This window comes from Canis aureus, chromosome X (genome assembly GCF_053574225.1).
Source record: "Canis aureus isolate CA01 chromosome X, VMU_Caureus_v.1.0, whole genome shotgun sequence".
NCBI lineage: Eukaryota > Metazoa > Chordata > Mammalia > Carnivora > Canidae > Canis > Canis aureus.
In genome coordinates, this window is record NC_135649.1 from 7,352,808 (window position 1) to 7,371,187 (window position 18,380).

The window sequence follows — 18,380 nt, forward strand, 5'->3', positions numbered from 1 at the left end:
CACATGTTCTACCAACTGAGTCAGCCAGGAAACCCTTCAAATTTCTCTTTCTTCACTCAACTTGACCATGGCAGTTTTTAAAATTTATTTAAGGGCCTCATTTGTTTTGCTATTCTCATTTAGAGTGGGTATTATGCCTGTTTTGTACTTGACGAAACGAGTATAGAGAAATGTGAAGAGATTTATGCAAGATCATAGAAGAATTAAGTGGTAGAGTCTGAAACTAAACAGTGAATATAATTCTGTGCTTATATATGTACATCAAATTTTGTTAGAATAAATTTTAATGATTTTTAATAAAAATTTCATCTTTGTAATTCACATGTCAATTTATTTGAAGCTTCTCCTTGAAAGGGCACCACATGCTGTAGAAAATGAAACATGTTTATTTGTGGTTAATAATTCTCAGGGGTCATCATGTGCTTGATAAACACATTATATCCAGAATCACAAAAAGATGATGTGACTTGAAACCTGAACTTTTTATCATTAAAACAGATGGCAAAACATCTGGTATATTCCGTAATATTAGAGCCACAAAATTCTCTGGTTAATGCTAAAGAAGACATTGATTTCACAGTACTGGGTGAGTGACTAAATTTCAAACAATGCCACTAAGGTAAATTGTGAAAGGTTTAGATATTTGTGAAGGAAGAGTATTTCTATAAAGAATAACAAACATTTATGGATTGTCTTAAGTCATCCTCACAATTCTTTGTGGTAAATATTTTCATTTTAAAGATGAGGACACTGAAGTTCAGAGATGTTATCCTGCCTAAGGCAAAGGGCAGAGTTAGGATTAAAACTCAGGTCTGGGGATGCCTGGGTGGCTCAGTGGTTGAGCATGTCTGCCTTCAGCTCAGGGCCTGATCCCAGGGTCCTGGGATTGAGTTCCGCATCAGGCTCCCTGCATGGACCCTGCTTCTTCCTCTGCCTATATATCTCTGCCTCTCTTTCTGTGGCTCTCATGAATAAATAAATAAAATCTTTTGAAACTCAGGTCTGTCTCACCCCCGTGCCAATGGACCACACTGCCTCCTAAACATTTAACTACTCATTTCAAAACGAGGACATTGAGAGGAAAAAAAAAATCAAAGAACTTACTTGTTGGAAGGAAAAAATTCAACAGAGTTTCCCATGCAGAATTTTTTTCCAGAGACTGTCCATCAGCATCTTCATTGCTCCACAGAATATATTCACTTGGAGACACAAAACTCAAGAACCCTTAAGAAAAAGTGAAATTATTAATCCCAGCATACAAAGCATTGATCACTTTCTATGACCTTTTAATAGTAATTACCCTTTGCTTAATTATGAAAAGTCTAAGAGCTAACAGATATTATACTTAAATCTCATAATAGCTTAGGTACTATTAATAATCAGAATGTGATTCTGTTGTGAAACTGTAAAACTATTAATTTTTTAAAACTTTGTGATTAAAAAAATAATTTTAAAATGCATAAGCCATAGGCTAACACATCTCGTGCTGTAAACTGAATTATAATACTGAACTTGCCCCTCACAAACAGCATTAACACTGAGGCCCAATCAATTAACTACTTGGAAACAGTATGCATCCAAACTAAATTAGATTCCATCACAGAAACTCTTGGCATATATTGATGGTATCTTTATTTACAGACAAAAATCAAGGCCTTAGACATTGTAAAACTCTCCTTATCCTTCTTCCTTAATATTTCCAACAAACTGCTTTTAGTTTTATTTGCATCATTTCCTTTTATATCAGAGGAAAGTATATCCATTTTTGTCTCTGTAGCATGGATTTGTCTATATCATTCAATATTTTTCAACACTATCCTTAATAATTTCACAGTACTTAGGGCACCTGGGTGGCTCAACAGTTGAGCATCTGCTTTTGACTCAGGTCATGATCCCGGGGTCCTGGGATTGAGTCCCACATCAAGCTCCTCGCAAGGAGCCTCCTTCTCCCTCTGCTATGTGTCTGCCCCTCTGTCTCTCATGAATAAATAAATAAAATCTTTTTTAAAAATCCCACAGTATTCCATTATATGGCTCTAATACAACTGAGTTAACCATTCCCACATAGAAAGACATTTCAGTTATTCACAAGATGCTGATATTATGAAAAACACTGCATAGAACTCATAGATACAAAACAACGACGACAACTCATAGAAGAGACTGGTGGTTGCCAGAGGGAGGCGGTGGAGGTAGGTGAAATGGGTTAAAAACATCAAAACATACAAACTTCTAGCTACAAAATAAATAAGTCCTGGAGATGTAATGTATACTATGGTGAATATAGTTAAGAACACCATATTGCATATTTAAAGTTGCTAAGTGAGTAGATCTTAAAAGTTTTCATCAGGGCAGCCTGGGTAGCTCAGCGGTTTAGCGCCACCTTCAGCTCAGGGCGCGATCTTGGAGTCCCAGGATTGAGTCCCACATTGGGCTCCCTGCATGGAGCCTGCTGCTCCCTCTGCCTGTGCCTCTGCCTCTCTCTCTGCTTCTCATGAATAAATAAATAAAATCTTTTTTAAAAAAGTTTTCATCACAAGAAAAAAAATTCTGTAACTATGTATGACAGATGTTAACTAGAGTTATTGTGATCTTTTTGAAATATATACAAATATCTAATCATTATGTTGTATACCTGAAACTAACAATGTTATATATCAATTATACCTCAATAAAAAAAGAAGAAATAAACAACATTGTAATGATTACTACTGGAACTCTGTATTTGCAAATAGCTATGAAAAATTCCTTAAGATAAATAATTAAGGGATGGCTCTTGATTTTGGTCACACTACCCTCTAGCAAGGCTGCTCAAAGGTACACTTCTACCAGTAGTGCAGGCAAATACAAGTTACTTTGCACCCCAGACTTTTTTGTTGTTGTTTGCCAGCTTGATAGCCAAAATAATGGTATTTCTTTTGTTTTACTTTGCACCTTTAGTCATCAGGGAGCTTATATCTTTCATACATTTGTTGTATAATAGAGAACTTAAGCTTTAGTCTACCACATGTGTTACAAATATTTTTCAAGGTAGTCAGCTACCTTTATATTTTTTATGATGTTTTGGGAAGTTCAAAATTTTAGGTGTTTTATGTAATCAAATATATCAATCTCTTCTGTTACTATTTCTGCCTTTTGGGTCATGTTTAGAAAGACATTATAAATTCCAATATTTCCTTCTAACACTTTTATAGCTTCACTTTGGAAATTTAAGTCATTCATCCACTTGGAATATATTTTGAAGTAGGGATGCTTTTTTTTTTTCAGTTGTCCAAATACATTACACCCACCCTTTCCTAATTATGATCTCACCATCATATTCTAAGTCATTAAACAATTATAAATCTGATTCTTGACTTTCTACTCTGTTCCATGAATCTATCTGTTCACGCACCAATACCACCAATAAATGTTATAATTTATCTTACAATGTTATATGTTTTAATAACTGATCTGGCAATCCTTTCATTAGTCTTCATTATCAAACTTTTATTCTTAACTCTGAAGAACATTTTTAGATGAAGCTTAGAATCATTTTGTCAAGTCAAAAAATCTAGCAATATTTTTATTGTAATTATGTTCACTTACTTAATATTCATTAAAAAGTATTTATTATGTGTCTCATGTGCTAGGCATAAATTCAGTTATATGTCAACTCATTTGGAGAGAAGTGATAACTGTACAAAATCTTCTCACCCAATAATAAGTTTGCTTTCTCCACTCATTCAACTCTCTTTTCTCTCTGAGTAAGGTTTATAGTTACATTCATATAGGTCCCATGCCTTTCTTACTATGTTTACTCCCTTATATCATATATACTTTGCTATGCAAATATGATCTGTATTGTCACATTTTCTTACTGATTTACTATTGGTATGTAAGAAAGCTATTGATTTTGGTGTATGTATATATATTTTTAAATTTTTATTTATTCTTGAGAGACACAGAGAGCAAGGCAGAGAGAGAAGCAGGCTTCCATCCCAGGACCCCAGGATCATGACCTGAGCCAAAGGCAGACACTCAACCACTGAGCTACCCAGGTGGCCCTGGTTCATGTATATTCTGATTTACTACCTTATTTGACTCATTAGCTCTCCACTGTTCTTCACTTTCATTCCAGATCTATACAATCATATAATCACTAAATATAGATGGTGTTGTCTCCTTTCTTTCCAATACTAACAGTTCATTTCTTTTTTGTCTCACTGTATTGCTAGAACTTCTGAAACTATGGTGAAAAACAGCTATGATAATGGGCATGCTACAGTCAATCCTGACTTTAATGGGAATGCACCAGTGTTTCAGCATTAAGTATAACTTTGACTTCTGGCTTAGGGCAGACATTTTTTATTAAACTAAGGATGCATTCCTCTAGTCCTGATTTACTACAGAGTTTCTGTTGTTATTTTGTGTTACTTTTAAATCAAGAATGGAACTGGGATTTTATCAAATGCTCTTAATATTTACTGCCACAATCATACTTCCCTCTGCCTATTAACTGTTGAATATTAATATATTTCCCAATATTAAAATATTCTTACATTCTTGAAATAAAGCCCATAGTGCTAACACTGTACGTAGGATTTGTGGATCAACATTTCTAAGTGTGCCTGCAATTCCTTTTGTGCTATCTCTCTGTATGTTTTGGTGTGGGGTTTATATTTGCTTCATAAAATAATCTGGGAAGCTCCCCATCCTTTTTTTCTATACTGAAACAATTTAAACAGAACAAGAAATACATGATCCATTAAAGGTTTGGGAAAGTCATCCATAAATAGTCTGACTGTATTTTGTAGAGAGAATAGTTCCTGAACAGCATTTCACTTCTTCATGTTTTCCTAGGAAATCAGCCACTTACAAAATAATTATTACAATGGAATCATAATAATATCCACTTATAATTTTTAAATCTCCTTTATATCAATGAAAATAACCCTTCTCATTTTAATGAGACCAATTTCCATACACATACACTTGAGTGTGTATTTTCAAACTGTAGAGTACTTTCTTATGATATGAAATGTATTACATGAATATGAACTTTATTATACATGCTAAATCAAGCTACAGGGTGTTATTCAAATGCTCAATATCTTTATTTTTTCTGTCAAGGACTAACAGATATGTATTAGAGTCTCCCACCGTGACTGTGGTTTTTGTCCATTTCTACTTGAATTTCTAAGACCATTTGTTTTATGTATTTTAACATTATGCATAAACATTCATTCATTAAAGTTTTATCTTCACTGTATATTACACATCTTGACAATATTTAAAATAACCCATTTTGTTCTATTTGTTTTTCCTAACTCCTACTCATATATGTATTTAATGACTACTATATTCTAGGTTCTGGGAATACAACAAATCAAATAAGAACCCTGCCTTCCTGGGGCTTACAGTATTGTGGAGCAAACAGACAAAAAATAAGTAAACTAAGAAGTTAAATAATTACCAATTGTAATGAGCTCTGTGAAGAAAGGGGATACCAATACAGTATAAGGTAAGGGACCTACTTTAACTAGAGGATGGCCTGAGATGATATTTAAGTTTCAAAAAAGGATTAGAAGCAGCTGGGCACACCAAGGGCTTAGAAGAGTGCTTCCAGCACTGGGTACAAAAAAATGAGATTAATATTGCCAGGCACACTTCAATAGAGTAGAGGGCTCACTGTTGTACACCATACAGAAAAGAAATCAATTATAAGTGGCTTTGACAGGACCAGAAACTGCCATTTGTTCACTTGGTGCTCCTCCTCTTCCCCAACTGACTGTCCTTGTTGGTGCATCATATGAAGGAAGCATTGGCTGGCAGTATAGCACAACGTGGCTTAAGTTTCCACTCTAGGTTAATTTCTATAGGAGGTTGTACTTTCTGGTGTCCCTCTAGGACAGAGATTGATCCCCAACTCAAAGTACCCTAGTCTCCAGGCCCTACCAGATAGGCTTGGCCTAAGCCTGAGGTCAAACACAGGTTGCTGCAACTTTCCTTAGTAGTGTCTGGCCTGGCCTCCTGTCTATCTTTCAGAAAACCCTCCAAAATTCTGGCATATTGATGGCATATGGCACCCTTCTTCGTTCTTTTGGTTTTCAATCATTATAGATCTTTTGGTCATTTCAATGGACATTTGAAATAGAGGAGGCAATTAAACATTTTACTCAGATAGGCACCATTGGTGACAGCCTGAAACAAAATTCTCCAGCATGTTTTAACCTGCACTCTACCACTGGTTTCTTTCTTCCCTATATTTAAAGATAATTATTTACAAATTATCTTGAGCAGTACTTCCCAAAGTGTGGCATGAGTACCAAAAGTATTACATGAGTTAATTTTAGGAGGAACACAGTTGAATATCTATGTATGTATTTATTTTTTGCTATTTATGTATTTACTTTAAAAGCATAGAAAGAAATATATGATTGTTTCTCTCTTCCTCTTTTTCACTTATATATATATACGTGTGTGTGTGGGTAGATAGATCAATCAATCTAGCATATCAAAACTACCATGACACCCAACAAGGTTGACATAACTCACCATATGGCAAACCTTTATAAAACTCTCCTTAACATCTCTGTTCTTTCATCCCTGGGAGCAATTCAACTGTCCTTTCCTCTCTCCAAAATCTCCCATCAGCCCTCACCCAAGTCTTCTCAGATCTTCCTCTTCACTCTGGTAGACTCCAGACTCTTTCCCCTCCTGCACTGCTTTTCATAGGCAGAATAATTCCATCCTCTCTACCTCTAATTTGCATCTGTACACTCATTAACATGCTCAGCAAACAAAAGATTAGGAGCCAGCTTCCTTAAATGGCAGCAAGAAATGGTAAAGGACCAATTATGTTTCCCCATCACAAAGAATTTTATTTTTTAATTTCTCTGTTATAAAAAAAGACTGAAAATCTAACTACATTTCAGAAAAAAAAAAAAAAAAACAGACTCTAAGCTGCAGGCTCCACGGGTATAAGACCTGCACAGTCTACAGAGTCTGGCTCTTAGAAGGACCCTACTCATGATTCTGTTATCATCTTGAAATGTATAATAAATTTTGAACAAGGCACCCTGCATTTTCTTTATATGAATTATGCTGTCAGCCCTACTCTGCAGGGAGGTCTCTCAGATTCGAGGAACTGAATTAAAGAGTGAGGACAGAATGGGAACAGTGGCTCATGTTATCACGTTGGAGAAGATTCTGCTGGGGCTTTCATAAGTTGAGGGTCTATCTATGCTGCAGTCTTTCTGGGCTTTGGCCTCAAATAGACCTGAATTTGCATTCTGGCTCTGCCACAGACTAGTCGGGCAGTAAACTTCTCTTTGCCTCACTTTATTCATCTGCAAAATGGGGATAATATTTATTTTGAAGGATTGTAAGGATTAAATGAAGTACAATGTAGAATGAGTAAATATTTTGTCATATGTCTTTCACTGTTTATTTTTATTGCTTAGAATTGTAAATGTAATAACATTACTTTGTTTTCAGGATATTTATTTTTAGAAATAATTCTCTTGATAGCAAATATGATCAGTTTTCCATCTACAATTGTGCTACAGTTTTCTTTTAAAATAAATATATTTATAAAAATAAATAAATAAGTAAATAAATAAATAAATAAATTTATGTAAAAAAATAGGCAGTTTAACAAAATATGAAAAACTGGTAACAGTAAGATAACCAAGAGCCAGGCAGGTGTTATACAAATGACTGAGTCAGGAGAAACACTCATCTAGTGAAATCTCAATTTTTAGACAAGGTAACTGCAACCTAAAGAGGTAAAGTGACTCATCAAAGGTCACACAGCAAGTCAGTGGCAGAATCGAAATAACTTGGGTCTCCTAACTCCTAATTCAGAGCTTCTCTAACCATACCACACACACAAATGGTTAAGGCAAGAGCAAGCTTGATACTTAATGAGGTACACAGCAGGTAGCCAGACCATATGCACCGTCTCATTCATTTCCCAAGGATAGGAGATAAGTGAAGTATTCTAATATAATAATAGAGAAACTAGTCTCATGGTTTTGTCCATAGAGCTTTTAAAGCATTTCGAAAATATTACCTATTATTCAATCTTTATTTCTTATTTTATTTTTTAAATCTCCCTGAAAAAATGTGCAATGAGGACTGATTCAATAGGTTACAGAGAATCGGTGGAATAGGTGGGATCAAACTCCCAGTCCTCAATCGGCTAGTCTCCTCATTCTGTATGCCACTAGTCTACATATCTTCTACATAAACAGAACCTGAAAAGCAAAGTGTCTTGGGAGCCCAAATGAAAATACAAAACTAGAGATATCCCAGATCTACCTCAAGTCCCTCAACCTCAAATTCTATTAGTGGCATTAAATCTAAGAGAACTCAGAAAAAAAAAAAAAAGAGAACTCAGAAGGGTCTGTCTAGTAAGCAGAAGGGGAATTTAGCTCTAAGACCACGTGCCTTGCTTTCACCACAATACTCCAGGACATGGCCAAATTATTTAAATCTTCAGTGTGTATTAGTTTCCTAGGGTTATTGAAACAAAGCACCATAAATTGGGTGACTTAAACAACAGAAACTTATTGTCTCACAGTTCTGGAGGCTAGAAGTCCAAAATCAAGATGTCAACAGGATTGGTTCCTTCTGAGGGCTGAGAAAAAAAAGCCTCCTTCCTTGGCTTGTAGACAGCTGTCTTCTCCCTGTTCTATTAATTTTGTCTTTCCTTTATGAATGTCTAATTCTGTGTCCCAATTTCCCCTTTTTATAAGGAGACCAATCATACTGAATTAGGGTTCACTTCATTTTAACTTAATTACTTCTATAAAGACCTTTACTCCAAATAGGTCACATTCTGAGGTCCTTTGGTTTAAAATTCCAACTTTTTCTGTGGAAGGGATACAATTTAACCCATAACACAGTGCATTTAAATTAATTAAGTTAAACCATTTAAAATGCAAAATGGTACTTAATCCATCCAGTGTCATATCACCTCCTGGGAATCTGGGAAATCTGACAATATAAAGAATGAATCATGGATTATTTTAGGAGAAAACATGTTAAGCCTATATTGGAAAAAGTCCCCATGGAAATAAAGAAATCACACTGAATAACAGTATTCTTTTTTTGTAAGAGTTCTACCCAAAATAGAAATAGAAAATGAAGAAATCATGGACTAAGAAAAAATGATGTACAATTTATAGTTTTGTTTTTAACTTACTTTTTCAAAGAATGAAAAAGCTCTCAGTTTGTAAGGCTTTCAAATGTATTTGTAACTAACATTTACAAATACAGTAAAAGTAATTCAGAAATACTCTGGTATTTTAGATGAATAGTAAGAAAAATAAATACGAATAATTTGAAGTAATATGATTTGCAAGCAATCATTTTAAAAGTATCTTGAGATATTTGTGAAAGAACAAAAATCCTATTTTCCCAGCTTATATAAAATAGCTGGAAAAGAATGCATAGCATGTACTTTATTCAGTTTTAAATTTCATCCCTCACCAAAAGTCATAAACCCACAAAGTTACGACATAGTATATACAGGTCTATATTCCATTTACTCACAATGCATCTCCCCACGTTTTGCCCCCTTCTTTGGCTGTGGGAGAACCTTGGTTGAGGGCATAGAAGGCCCTGGAGCAGGCAGGGAAAGAGAAGTCATTGAGATTAGAGGTGGATGGTGGAAGGGCTGAGCTTGAGGCTAGAGTTTGAGGGAGGGAGAAAGACTATGGGAAAGCCAAGGCCTTTATACAGATGAGGAGATAGGATACCATTGAGAGGGAGTTGGAAGGGAGGGTGGGCCATGGGAGGTAAGGTAGAGAAGGTGCTTCTAAAAAGGCCAACTTGGAGCTAAAAAGTGAAGGCTGTGGGGAAAAGAAAAGTACTTGAGTGAGGGGGCAAGACATATTTGGAGAAGAAAGTTGGGAAGACTGAGGAAAGTGAGGCAGCAAGACCACTGAGTAGAAGGAGGAAAAGTCGACTATGGGGAAGAAGAGTGTGCCTTTGAGTGGTGAAGGAGGGGAAAGCTGTGAGTGGGAAGGAGGGCCTTTGGAGGGCTGAAAGAGGCATCTAAGAGGACAGTGAGTGAAGAAGGCCTGGAGAAGGGTAAATAAGGAGCTAAGACAAGGATTTTGACTGAGGCAAGGAAGGGCTTTGTGAAAGTAAGTTAGAGAGAAGACAGCGTGAGGTGAATGAAGGCATTTTCAAAGGAAGATGGAGTGAAGGGAGTTCAGGGCTTTGTGAGATAAAGAAGAAAGGCTTTTGAGTGAGGGAAGAGGATGCCGATAAGGTGAGCAAAGGAAAGTCATTGTGGGGAGGTGAAAAGTGAAAGGACCTTGACTAAAAGTTAAGAACTTTTGAGCAATGATGAGGGAGGGAATATATCTGTGAAGGGAGGTGACAGAGAGAAGGCCTCTGTAAGCACAGAAGAGCACTTCTTTAAGAAAGGAGGTGAAAGTTCAGTATTATGTGAGGAGAGGGAAGTTCCCACTTTGTGAGAGGGCTTGAGGGAACGAGGCCTTTGAGGCAGGAGGTGAAAGAGGAAAGTCAATTGTGAAAGTAGAGGAGGCAGGGAAGGCAAACCATAAAAGAAGGAAAGGCCTTGGTGTGGGCGAAGTGAGCAAGGAAAGGTCTCTGTGAAGGGAGGTGATGGAGAAAGGAATTTGAGAGGTGAGGTAAGGGGGATTAGTAAAATGAGGTTAGAGGTAGAAGAACTTTAAGAGAGGGGAAATGGAGGCTAGTACTTTGATTTTTGCATGTTGACCTTGTACCCTGCAACTCTGCAGAATCTGCAAGATCAACATGCAAATATCAATTGTTTTTCTATACGCCAGCAATGAACAATCGAAAAAGGAAATCAACAAAATAGTTCCATTTACAATAGCATTCAAAAGAACAAAATATCTAGGAATAAAATTTAACCAAGGAGGTTAAAGACTTGTACCCTGAAAACTACAAAGCACTGCTAAAATAAATTAAGAGAGACATAAATAGATGGAAAGACATCTCATATCCATGGACTGAAAGACTTAATACTGTTAAGATGGCAAGATGCCCAAACTGATCTACAGATTCATTGCAATTTCTATCAAAACTTTAGTGGCTTTTTTGCATAAATGGAAAAGCTGATTCTCAAATGTATATGGAATTACAAAGGGTCTTGAATGCTCAAAACCTAATGAATAAAGAACAAAACCGGATAACTCACATGTCCCAATTATTCAACTTGCTATAAAGTTACAGTAATCAAAAAAAGGATGGTACTGGCATAGGGATAGATACACAGATCAGCAGAACAGAACTTAGGAGTCCAGAAATAAACCCATACATCTATGGCCAACTAATTTTCAACAAGGATGCCAAGACCTTTCAATGGGGAACAAATGGTCTCTTCAACAAATGGTGCTGAGACAACTGGATATCCACATGTAGAATGAAGTAGGATCCCTAACACACACCATATACAAAAATCAATTCAACGGGATGAGCACTGGGTGTTATTCTGTATGTTGGCAAATTGAACACCAATAAAAAATAAATTTATTATTAAAAAAAATCAATTCAGGGGATCCCTGGGTGGCGCAGCAGTTTAGCGCCTGCCTTTGGCCCAGGGTGCGATCCTGGAGACCCGGGATCGAGTCCCACGTCGGGCTCCCAGTGCAAGGAGCCTGCTTCTCCCTCTGCCTGTGTCTCTACCTCTCTCTCTCTCTCTGTGTGACTATCATAAATAAATAAAAATTTTAAAAAAATCAATTCAGAATGCATCAACAGCCGCGCAGCCTGGGTGGCTCAGCAGGTTAGCACCGCTTTCAGCGCAGGGCGTGATCCTGGAGACCCAGGATGGAGTCCCACGTCGGGCTCTCTGCATGGAGCCTGCTTCTCCCTCTGCCTGTGTCTCTGCCTTTCTCTCTGTCTGTGTCTCTCCCATGAATAAGTAAATAAAAATCTTTAAAACAAACAAAAAAAAATGCATCAACAACCTAAATAGAAAAGCTAAAACCAAAACATTTTTTAAAAAATTTAAAATTTTAAAAAATAAAATAAAACCAAAAACTACTTTAGAGAAATCATAGGAATAAATCTTTCTGGCTTTGGATTTGGCAATGGATTCTTAGATAGGACACCAAAAGCACAAGTGACAAAATAAAAAAATTCAAAAACCAGATAAATTGCATTTCCTCAAATTAAAAACTCTTTTTTAAAAGACTCTATTTTATTTATTCATGAGAGACACAGAGAGAGAGAGAGAGGCAGAGATGCAGGCAGAGGGAGAAGCAGGCCCCGTGCAGGGAGCCCGATGTGGGACTCGATCCCAGGTCTCCAGTATCAGGCTCTGGGCTGAAGGCGGCCCTAAACCGCTGAGCCACCTGGGCTGCCTCAAATTAAAAACTTTTGTGCATGAAAAAAAAAAGATTATCAAGAAAGTAAAAAAGACAACCTACAGAATGGGAGACAATATGTAAAAATCATACATCCAAAATACATAAATAACTGTTACAACTCAATAACAAAACCACATACAATCCAGTTAAAAAATGGTCAAAGAACTTGAACAGCCATTTCTCTAAAAAAGCATACAAACGCCCAAAAAGCACATGAAAAGATACTCAGTATCAGTAGTCTTTATAGAAACTAATGAAATCCACTATAAGGTACCACTTCTATCCATTAGGATGGTGATGATCAAAAAGGGAGTGGTAACAAATGCTGGGAAATTGGGACCCTCCCACATTGTTAGTGGGAATGTAAAATGGTTCGATTACTTTGTGAAACAATTTGGGGCTTCGTCAAAAAAATTCAACATGGGATTCCCCTATGACCCAGCAGTCCGACTCCTAGGTATACGCCTAAGCGAATTCACATCACATTGACACAAAAACTTGTACATGAATATTCACAGCAATATTATTCATAATAGCCAACACCTGGAAATAACCCAAATGCCCATCAGATGATAAATGGATAAACAAAACGCGGTATATTCATGCCACAGAATAATATTCGACCATTACGATGAAGCGAAGTAGCAGAGGCATAAATCCCGAAAGCATTATGCTAAGTAAACTAAGCTGGACACAAAAGAAAAAATATTCTATGTTAACTCTATACGAAATGTCCGGGGAAGGTAAATCCCCAGAGACCGAAAGCAAACTGGTGGTTGCCAGGGGCCGGGAGATGAGGAGTAACCGCTTTACGAATGAACGCGGGCTTTAAGTCGGGGCGACGAGCACATTCTGGAACTGGGCAGCGGTGGTGGCTCTGCAACGCTGAAATACACTAAACTGCCTCACTTGCTCGCCGCAAAGTCCATTTCACGTGAGGTGAAGGTCACCGCCATTTTTCGAACAAAAAGCAGGGGGGTGAAGGGGGGTTAGAATCTTATGCGGGGAAGTCGGGGAGGGAAGGGCTTTCTGAGGGGCTCTCAGGGGCAACCAGGCAGGTAGAAGTCAAAGGGCAGGAGAGCCGGCGCGAACGCGTGGCTGGCAGAGGCCAGCCGCCCTCACTCACCGGTGTTCAGGTAGTAACAGAACAGCACCAAGACCCAGATGCCGAGCAACAGGAGCGCGAAGCGCTTGTGGGCCCACATCCTTCCCAGAGAGTGGCGAGTCTCGGCCTGGAGGCCACACAGAGACGCCTGCCAGCCAGGCTGAGGCGTGGCAGCCATGACGGCCTGGCGGCCCGGGAGGCTACCTCCGGGATGCGACCCAGTCGCCGGATCCTCCGCAACGCACCCCGCCTCAGAGCTGAGCCTGGAGCGGGCTCCCCGCAGCACCCTGGACTTGGACCGGGTCCTCCCCCGCATCGACTTCCCCTCGGAAGGCATGGCTAGAGGTGGCCGCCTCGCTGAGGTGAGACTTCAAATGTCGCCGACTCACGCCCCACAATCCCCCGGGACAGTGACGCTGACGTGGCCCAGTTTGCACGTGGCACGTGCCAGCCGTCGTCCCAGGCCCCGCCCCTTTTTAACGACTGTCTGCGTTTGCGCGCCACTCCCCCAGCGGCGCCCTGGCGCTTCTGCTGCTTGTGAAACATGCTCTTGGCGAACGTACGCGGCCTGAGGCCTGCCCGCTGTGGCGGGACTGCTGGTCCCCGAGCAACCCAGTGCCTCGCGAGAATTCCGACTCCGGCCTTGGCGCCTCGTCCCCGCTCGCATTCGGCCCCCGTGTCCCGCACTGCGCTCTGCGGTCACTACCGTTAGTCCCTGCGGTGGCCGCTACCCCCTGGGGCTGCTTAGATGTTAACTCTAGGTCACTAAAATGAAACGGAATCAAGAAGCCGTTTTGGCAGTCACGCTAGCCACGTACGCAGCGCTCGATCGCTGTGCGGGACCGTGCGGGTTTGGGCCGACTCCGGCCCGGCAGGCAGCTGGAGCGGGCGGCGCTGGACGTGCGCAGTGACTGTAGCCAATACAGTCCTCGGAGCTTCTAAGCGGACCGAAATGATACCTGCCTGCAGAGATTTGAAGGTTTGGGTACAAATAGATGAAACAGGACAACGTGACAACAAAGAACATGCGAGGAACACTAAAGAGTATCTCTAAGAGCACTTAGATTTTATTCCCATCGTTTGCCACTAAAGAATCGGGGGGGGGGGGGCCTAAGTGCCTCCCTCCTGGGGCCTTAGCACAGCAATGTCTAAACAGAGACTCAGCATCGTCTCTAAGCCCCCTTTTGACTCTCGAATCGGACTCTCAGGCAAAATCCCAGCAGCTTGCACGGTTTGGACAGGCCTGCAAGAGGAGCGAGTGCTTGATGCTGGCTTAACTGTAGCCTGCCTCATTTCAATTTTCAAGGGATGTGAAAACTGGCCCTCTCCACTGCGTTTCCATCCCTGTTCCTACAATATCTTACTTTGGCTTTCCAAATGGTTTTCTGCTGATTTTATGCTATTGTTCCTGTTGTTCTTTCCACTGTTAATAGGCATTCCTTAGGGGGAAGGAGGGAGGGAAGTTTCTATGCAAATAATTCTTGAAATTAGCCCGCTCAACCCCATCCCCACATCCAGGAGCAATTCACAGGGCTCTTTAGTTTCTTAAAGGATCTGACAAGAAAAGAACCTGCTTTTCCTTCCTTGTATTTTTTTTTTTATGATTTTTTTGGGCTCAGCTTTTCCCAAACTAATTTAACCAGAGGACACCTGCCCCACAAAACGCTATTAACAGCTTCTGAAACTACTGCTTGCAACTCTAAGAAGCTGAAGTGTTGGAGATTTTAGCCTACTTGTGAGTAACAGGGTGGCCTGCTGCAGTTTCCTAGTTGCTGGCAGAAGAGGCAAGACAAGTGGGTCAGAGACAAAAGACAAAAGCTCCCCTGAGACATGCAGAAACTTGAGAAATCCATGAACAGTTGCCTCCCAACAGCAACCTTGTTCATGTCATAGCACATGTGGAGAATGATCGTGTGACCAAGCACCACACAACCACCCTGAGGGCTCAGGAGATTAAGCTAGAGCACGCAGGTTGGGCACTCAGCTCTTGACCGCTTCACAGGTTATGCTCTCTGAGACTGTTTCCCCTTCTGCAAAGCATGGGCTATGGGCAGACTGATTACGAAGATTCCTTCTCGCTCTAGCTTGCTGTGACTTGTCCTGGATGGTAGCATTTGCAGTTGCTGCAAAGAGGCAAGACATAGCAGTTCTACAACAATGCCAGTACTTCTAAGCCATTAGAAACCCAAATTACGGGGATCCCTGGGTGGCTCAGCGGTTTGTCACCTGCCTTCAGCCCAAGGTGTGATCCTGGAGTCCCAGGATCGAGTCCCACATCGTGCTCCCTGCACGGAGCCTGCATCTGTCTCTGCCTGTGTCTCTGCCTCTCTCTCTCTGTCTCTCATGAATAAATAAATCAAATCTTAGAAAAAAAAGAAACCCAAATTACTAACTGGAACTCAGAGGGACAAAATCCCTAAGATTATGCCTGAGCAATCCCTGGATTACATAACACTAATTCAAGATTGGGGACACAAAAAGCCATACGAAGTGGCCATTTTGAAGATTATCAGATGGTGATTTAAAATTCTGCACTGGCTTTCCTCTTTCATTCTATATTCTTGAGGGAGCTAAATTTGATACTAGTCAACCCAGACCTAATTAGGGAGGAAAATCTGTCATATGGGCATGAATACAAGAACTGCTTCATGAGGTGGTACATACCACTGCTCAGAATGTGACTACTGTTCTTGTGGGAAATTGAGAATTGACACTATTTTTTAAATATTGCTATAGACAGACATGAAAAGATGCTCAACCTCAGGTAATCAGGGGAATGCAAATTAATCAACAATGAGATATCATTTTATGCTCATCAGATTGGCAAAAATTAATAAATATTCATAAGAATATGCAGAAATAGAAATTCAGTCATTGCTGGTGGCGATGTAAGTGGGTACAACCACGTTGGAATGCAATTTGACGACACTTTGTAAAGTTAAATATCCACATAGTCTGTGATGCAGAAATTCCACTTTTGGGTATCTATCCTGTCATCCATGTGTAAAAGGAGACATGTACAAAGATGTTCATTGGTTTAATGAAAGCAATATAAAGGATGCCTCAGTAGGGAAATGGAAACACAGTGTAGTTCCTTCCCCTAAGCATATAGTACTTAATGGTGATCAGGATCGATCACCCTAGCCAACATAGTCATTCTCTTTTTTTACTACTTTGCCTGGTGGCATGAAGTGGCAGTCCCAGCTTCTAGTTCAGTGCAAACCATTGTTGTGTTCCCTGAAAGAAAAAGTCCTCTCTTAGATAATAAGCTTCTAAAATGGCAGGAACCAGAGTTGTGGGGATGATAAGCAAAGCACAAGATTTTTGCAAGTGGGTCATCAGGTATCTCTCACCACCACCCTTAGTTCTTAGCCTCACGTCTCCGGTTATGGAAGAAACTACACTGTATGTTGATTATTGGCTCTAGTTCAGAGTGTACAACTCACAGGTTGCCTTCTCCTAGGTGGTGTCATACTAGGTTTTCAAGAGGTGACTTCACTGTTCTATTAAGCCAACCTCTTCTTTTTCCAACTTTATTAAGGTATAACTGCTAAAAAAAATTGTAAGAAATTTAAAATGTGCACATAGTGATTTGATATACACGTACACTGTGAAAGGATTCCATCTAGTTAATTAAGACATCCATTACCGTACATATTCATCTTTTGTTTTGTTTCTTTTTTCTTTTCTTTCTCATTTGTTTTGTTTTTGTGGGGGGTTTTTTTGTTTGTTTTTGTTGTTGTTGTTGTTTTTTTTGGCAAGAACATTTAAGTTCTATCCTCCTAGCAAATTTCAGTGGTATAATACAGTGTTACCAACTGTGGTCGCCTTGTTTCATGTTAGATCCTCAGACTTTATTCATCTTATAGCTGAAAGTTTATACCCTTTTTACCAACCTCTCCCTATTTTCCCCATCTCCCTGCTCCTGGCAATCTCTTTTCTAATCTCCATTTCTTTTTCTATGAGTTTGACTTTTTTTAAGATTTTATTTATTTATTCATGTGAGACAGAGAGAGAGAGAGAGAGAGAGAGAGAGAGAGAGGCAGAGACACAGGCAGAGGGAGAAGCAGGCTCCATTCAGGGAGCCCGATGTGGGACCTGATCCCTGGTCTCCAGGATCACGGCCTGGGCTGAAGGCGGCCCTAAACTGCTGAGCCACCCAGGCTGCCCGAGTTTGACTTTTTTTAAAAAAATTAGATTCTGCATATAAATGAGACCACAAAGCATTTGCTCTCCTGTCTGGCTTACTTTCTGAAAAAAAAAAAAAAATCATTTATTGGACTATGTTCTAAACAAATTGCTGTGACTGCTGTTGAGTCATAATAATAGATATGTAAGCTTCAATTCAGCACATCTTAATGACATATCCTTTAATCAACATTGTATTTACATGGAAGTTAAGTTGGAGAACTTCCAGTTTTAGAGAACTTCCAACTGGTCAATCCCTAACACCTGTTGGACTCAACAACATACGCTCGTTTTTGAGAATTAGTTCATCACAGTTTGCAAGCTCACTTCAGGTATAGTTCATGTCTCTAATATTTGTGCTTGTTTAGTAAGTGTAAATGTGAAATGACAGTTTATTCATGAACGATTTTACCAAATTTGAAAATCTTTAAAATTGAGATGGATCCTTCTTTGTACAGTGCTGTTCTTGTTATTTGATTTTTATTAAACTAGAATGCTATTATTCATTACTGCAACAGACCAATATATAGATGTAAGTTTGTTCTCCCTTTTTCCCCAAAAAAATTATCAGTGTAATTAAGAAGTATTAACCCATTGTTTTTCTTCTCTTTTTTGCACTTGGATTCTAATATTTCCTTTATTACTTATTAATATCTATGGTGTGATTATGTATATGCATATATATATACATATGAAGTTCAATAAAAGAAAATTTTCACACTGGCTGCATT

General features: G+C 39.3%; 1 protein-coding gene across 1 annotated transcript in view; it reads right to left on the bottom strand.

Annotated features, from left to right (window-relative positions):
• FMR1NB (FMR1 neighbor) overlaps positions 1 to 13,877 on the bottom strand; it is a 33,999-nt gene extending 20,122 nt beyond the window's left edge. Inside the window, exons 1-2 of the mRNA XM_077887800.1 lie at positions 13,483 to 13,877; positions 1,105 to 1,224 (exon numbers count right to left, since the gene is read on the bottom strand). Of these exons, the coding sequence (XP_077743926.1) occupies positions 1,105 to 1,224; positions 13,483 to 13,798 (436 nt within the window). The 5' untranslated portion in view covers positions 13,799 to 13,877. The remainder of the gene's footprint in view (positions 1 to 1,104; positions 1,225 to 13,482) is intronic.
• Positions 13,878 to 18,380: the final 4,503 nt, after the last annotated feature.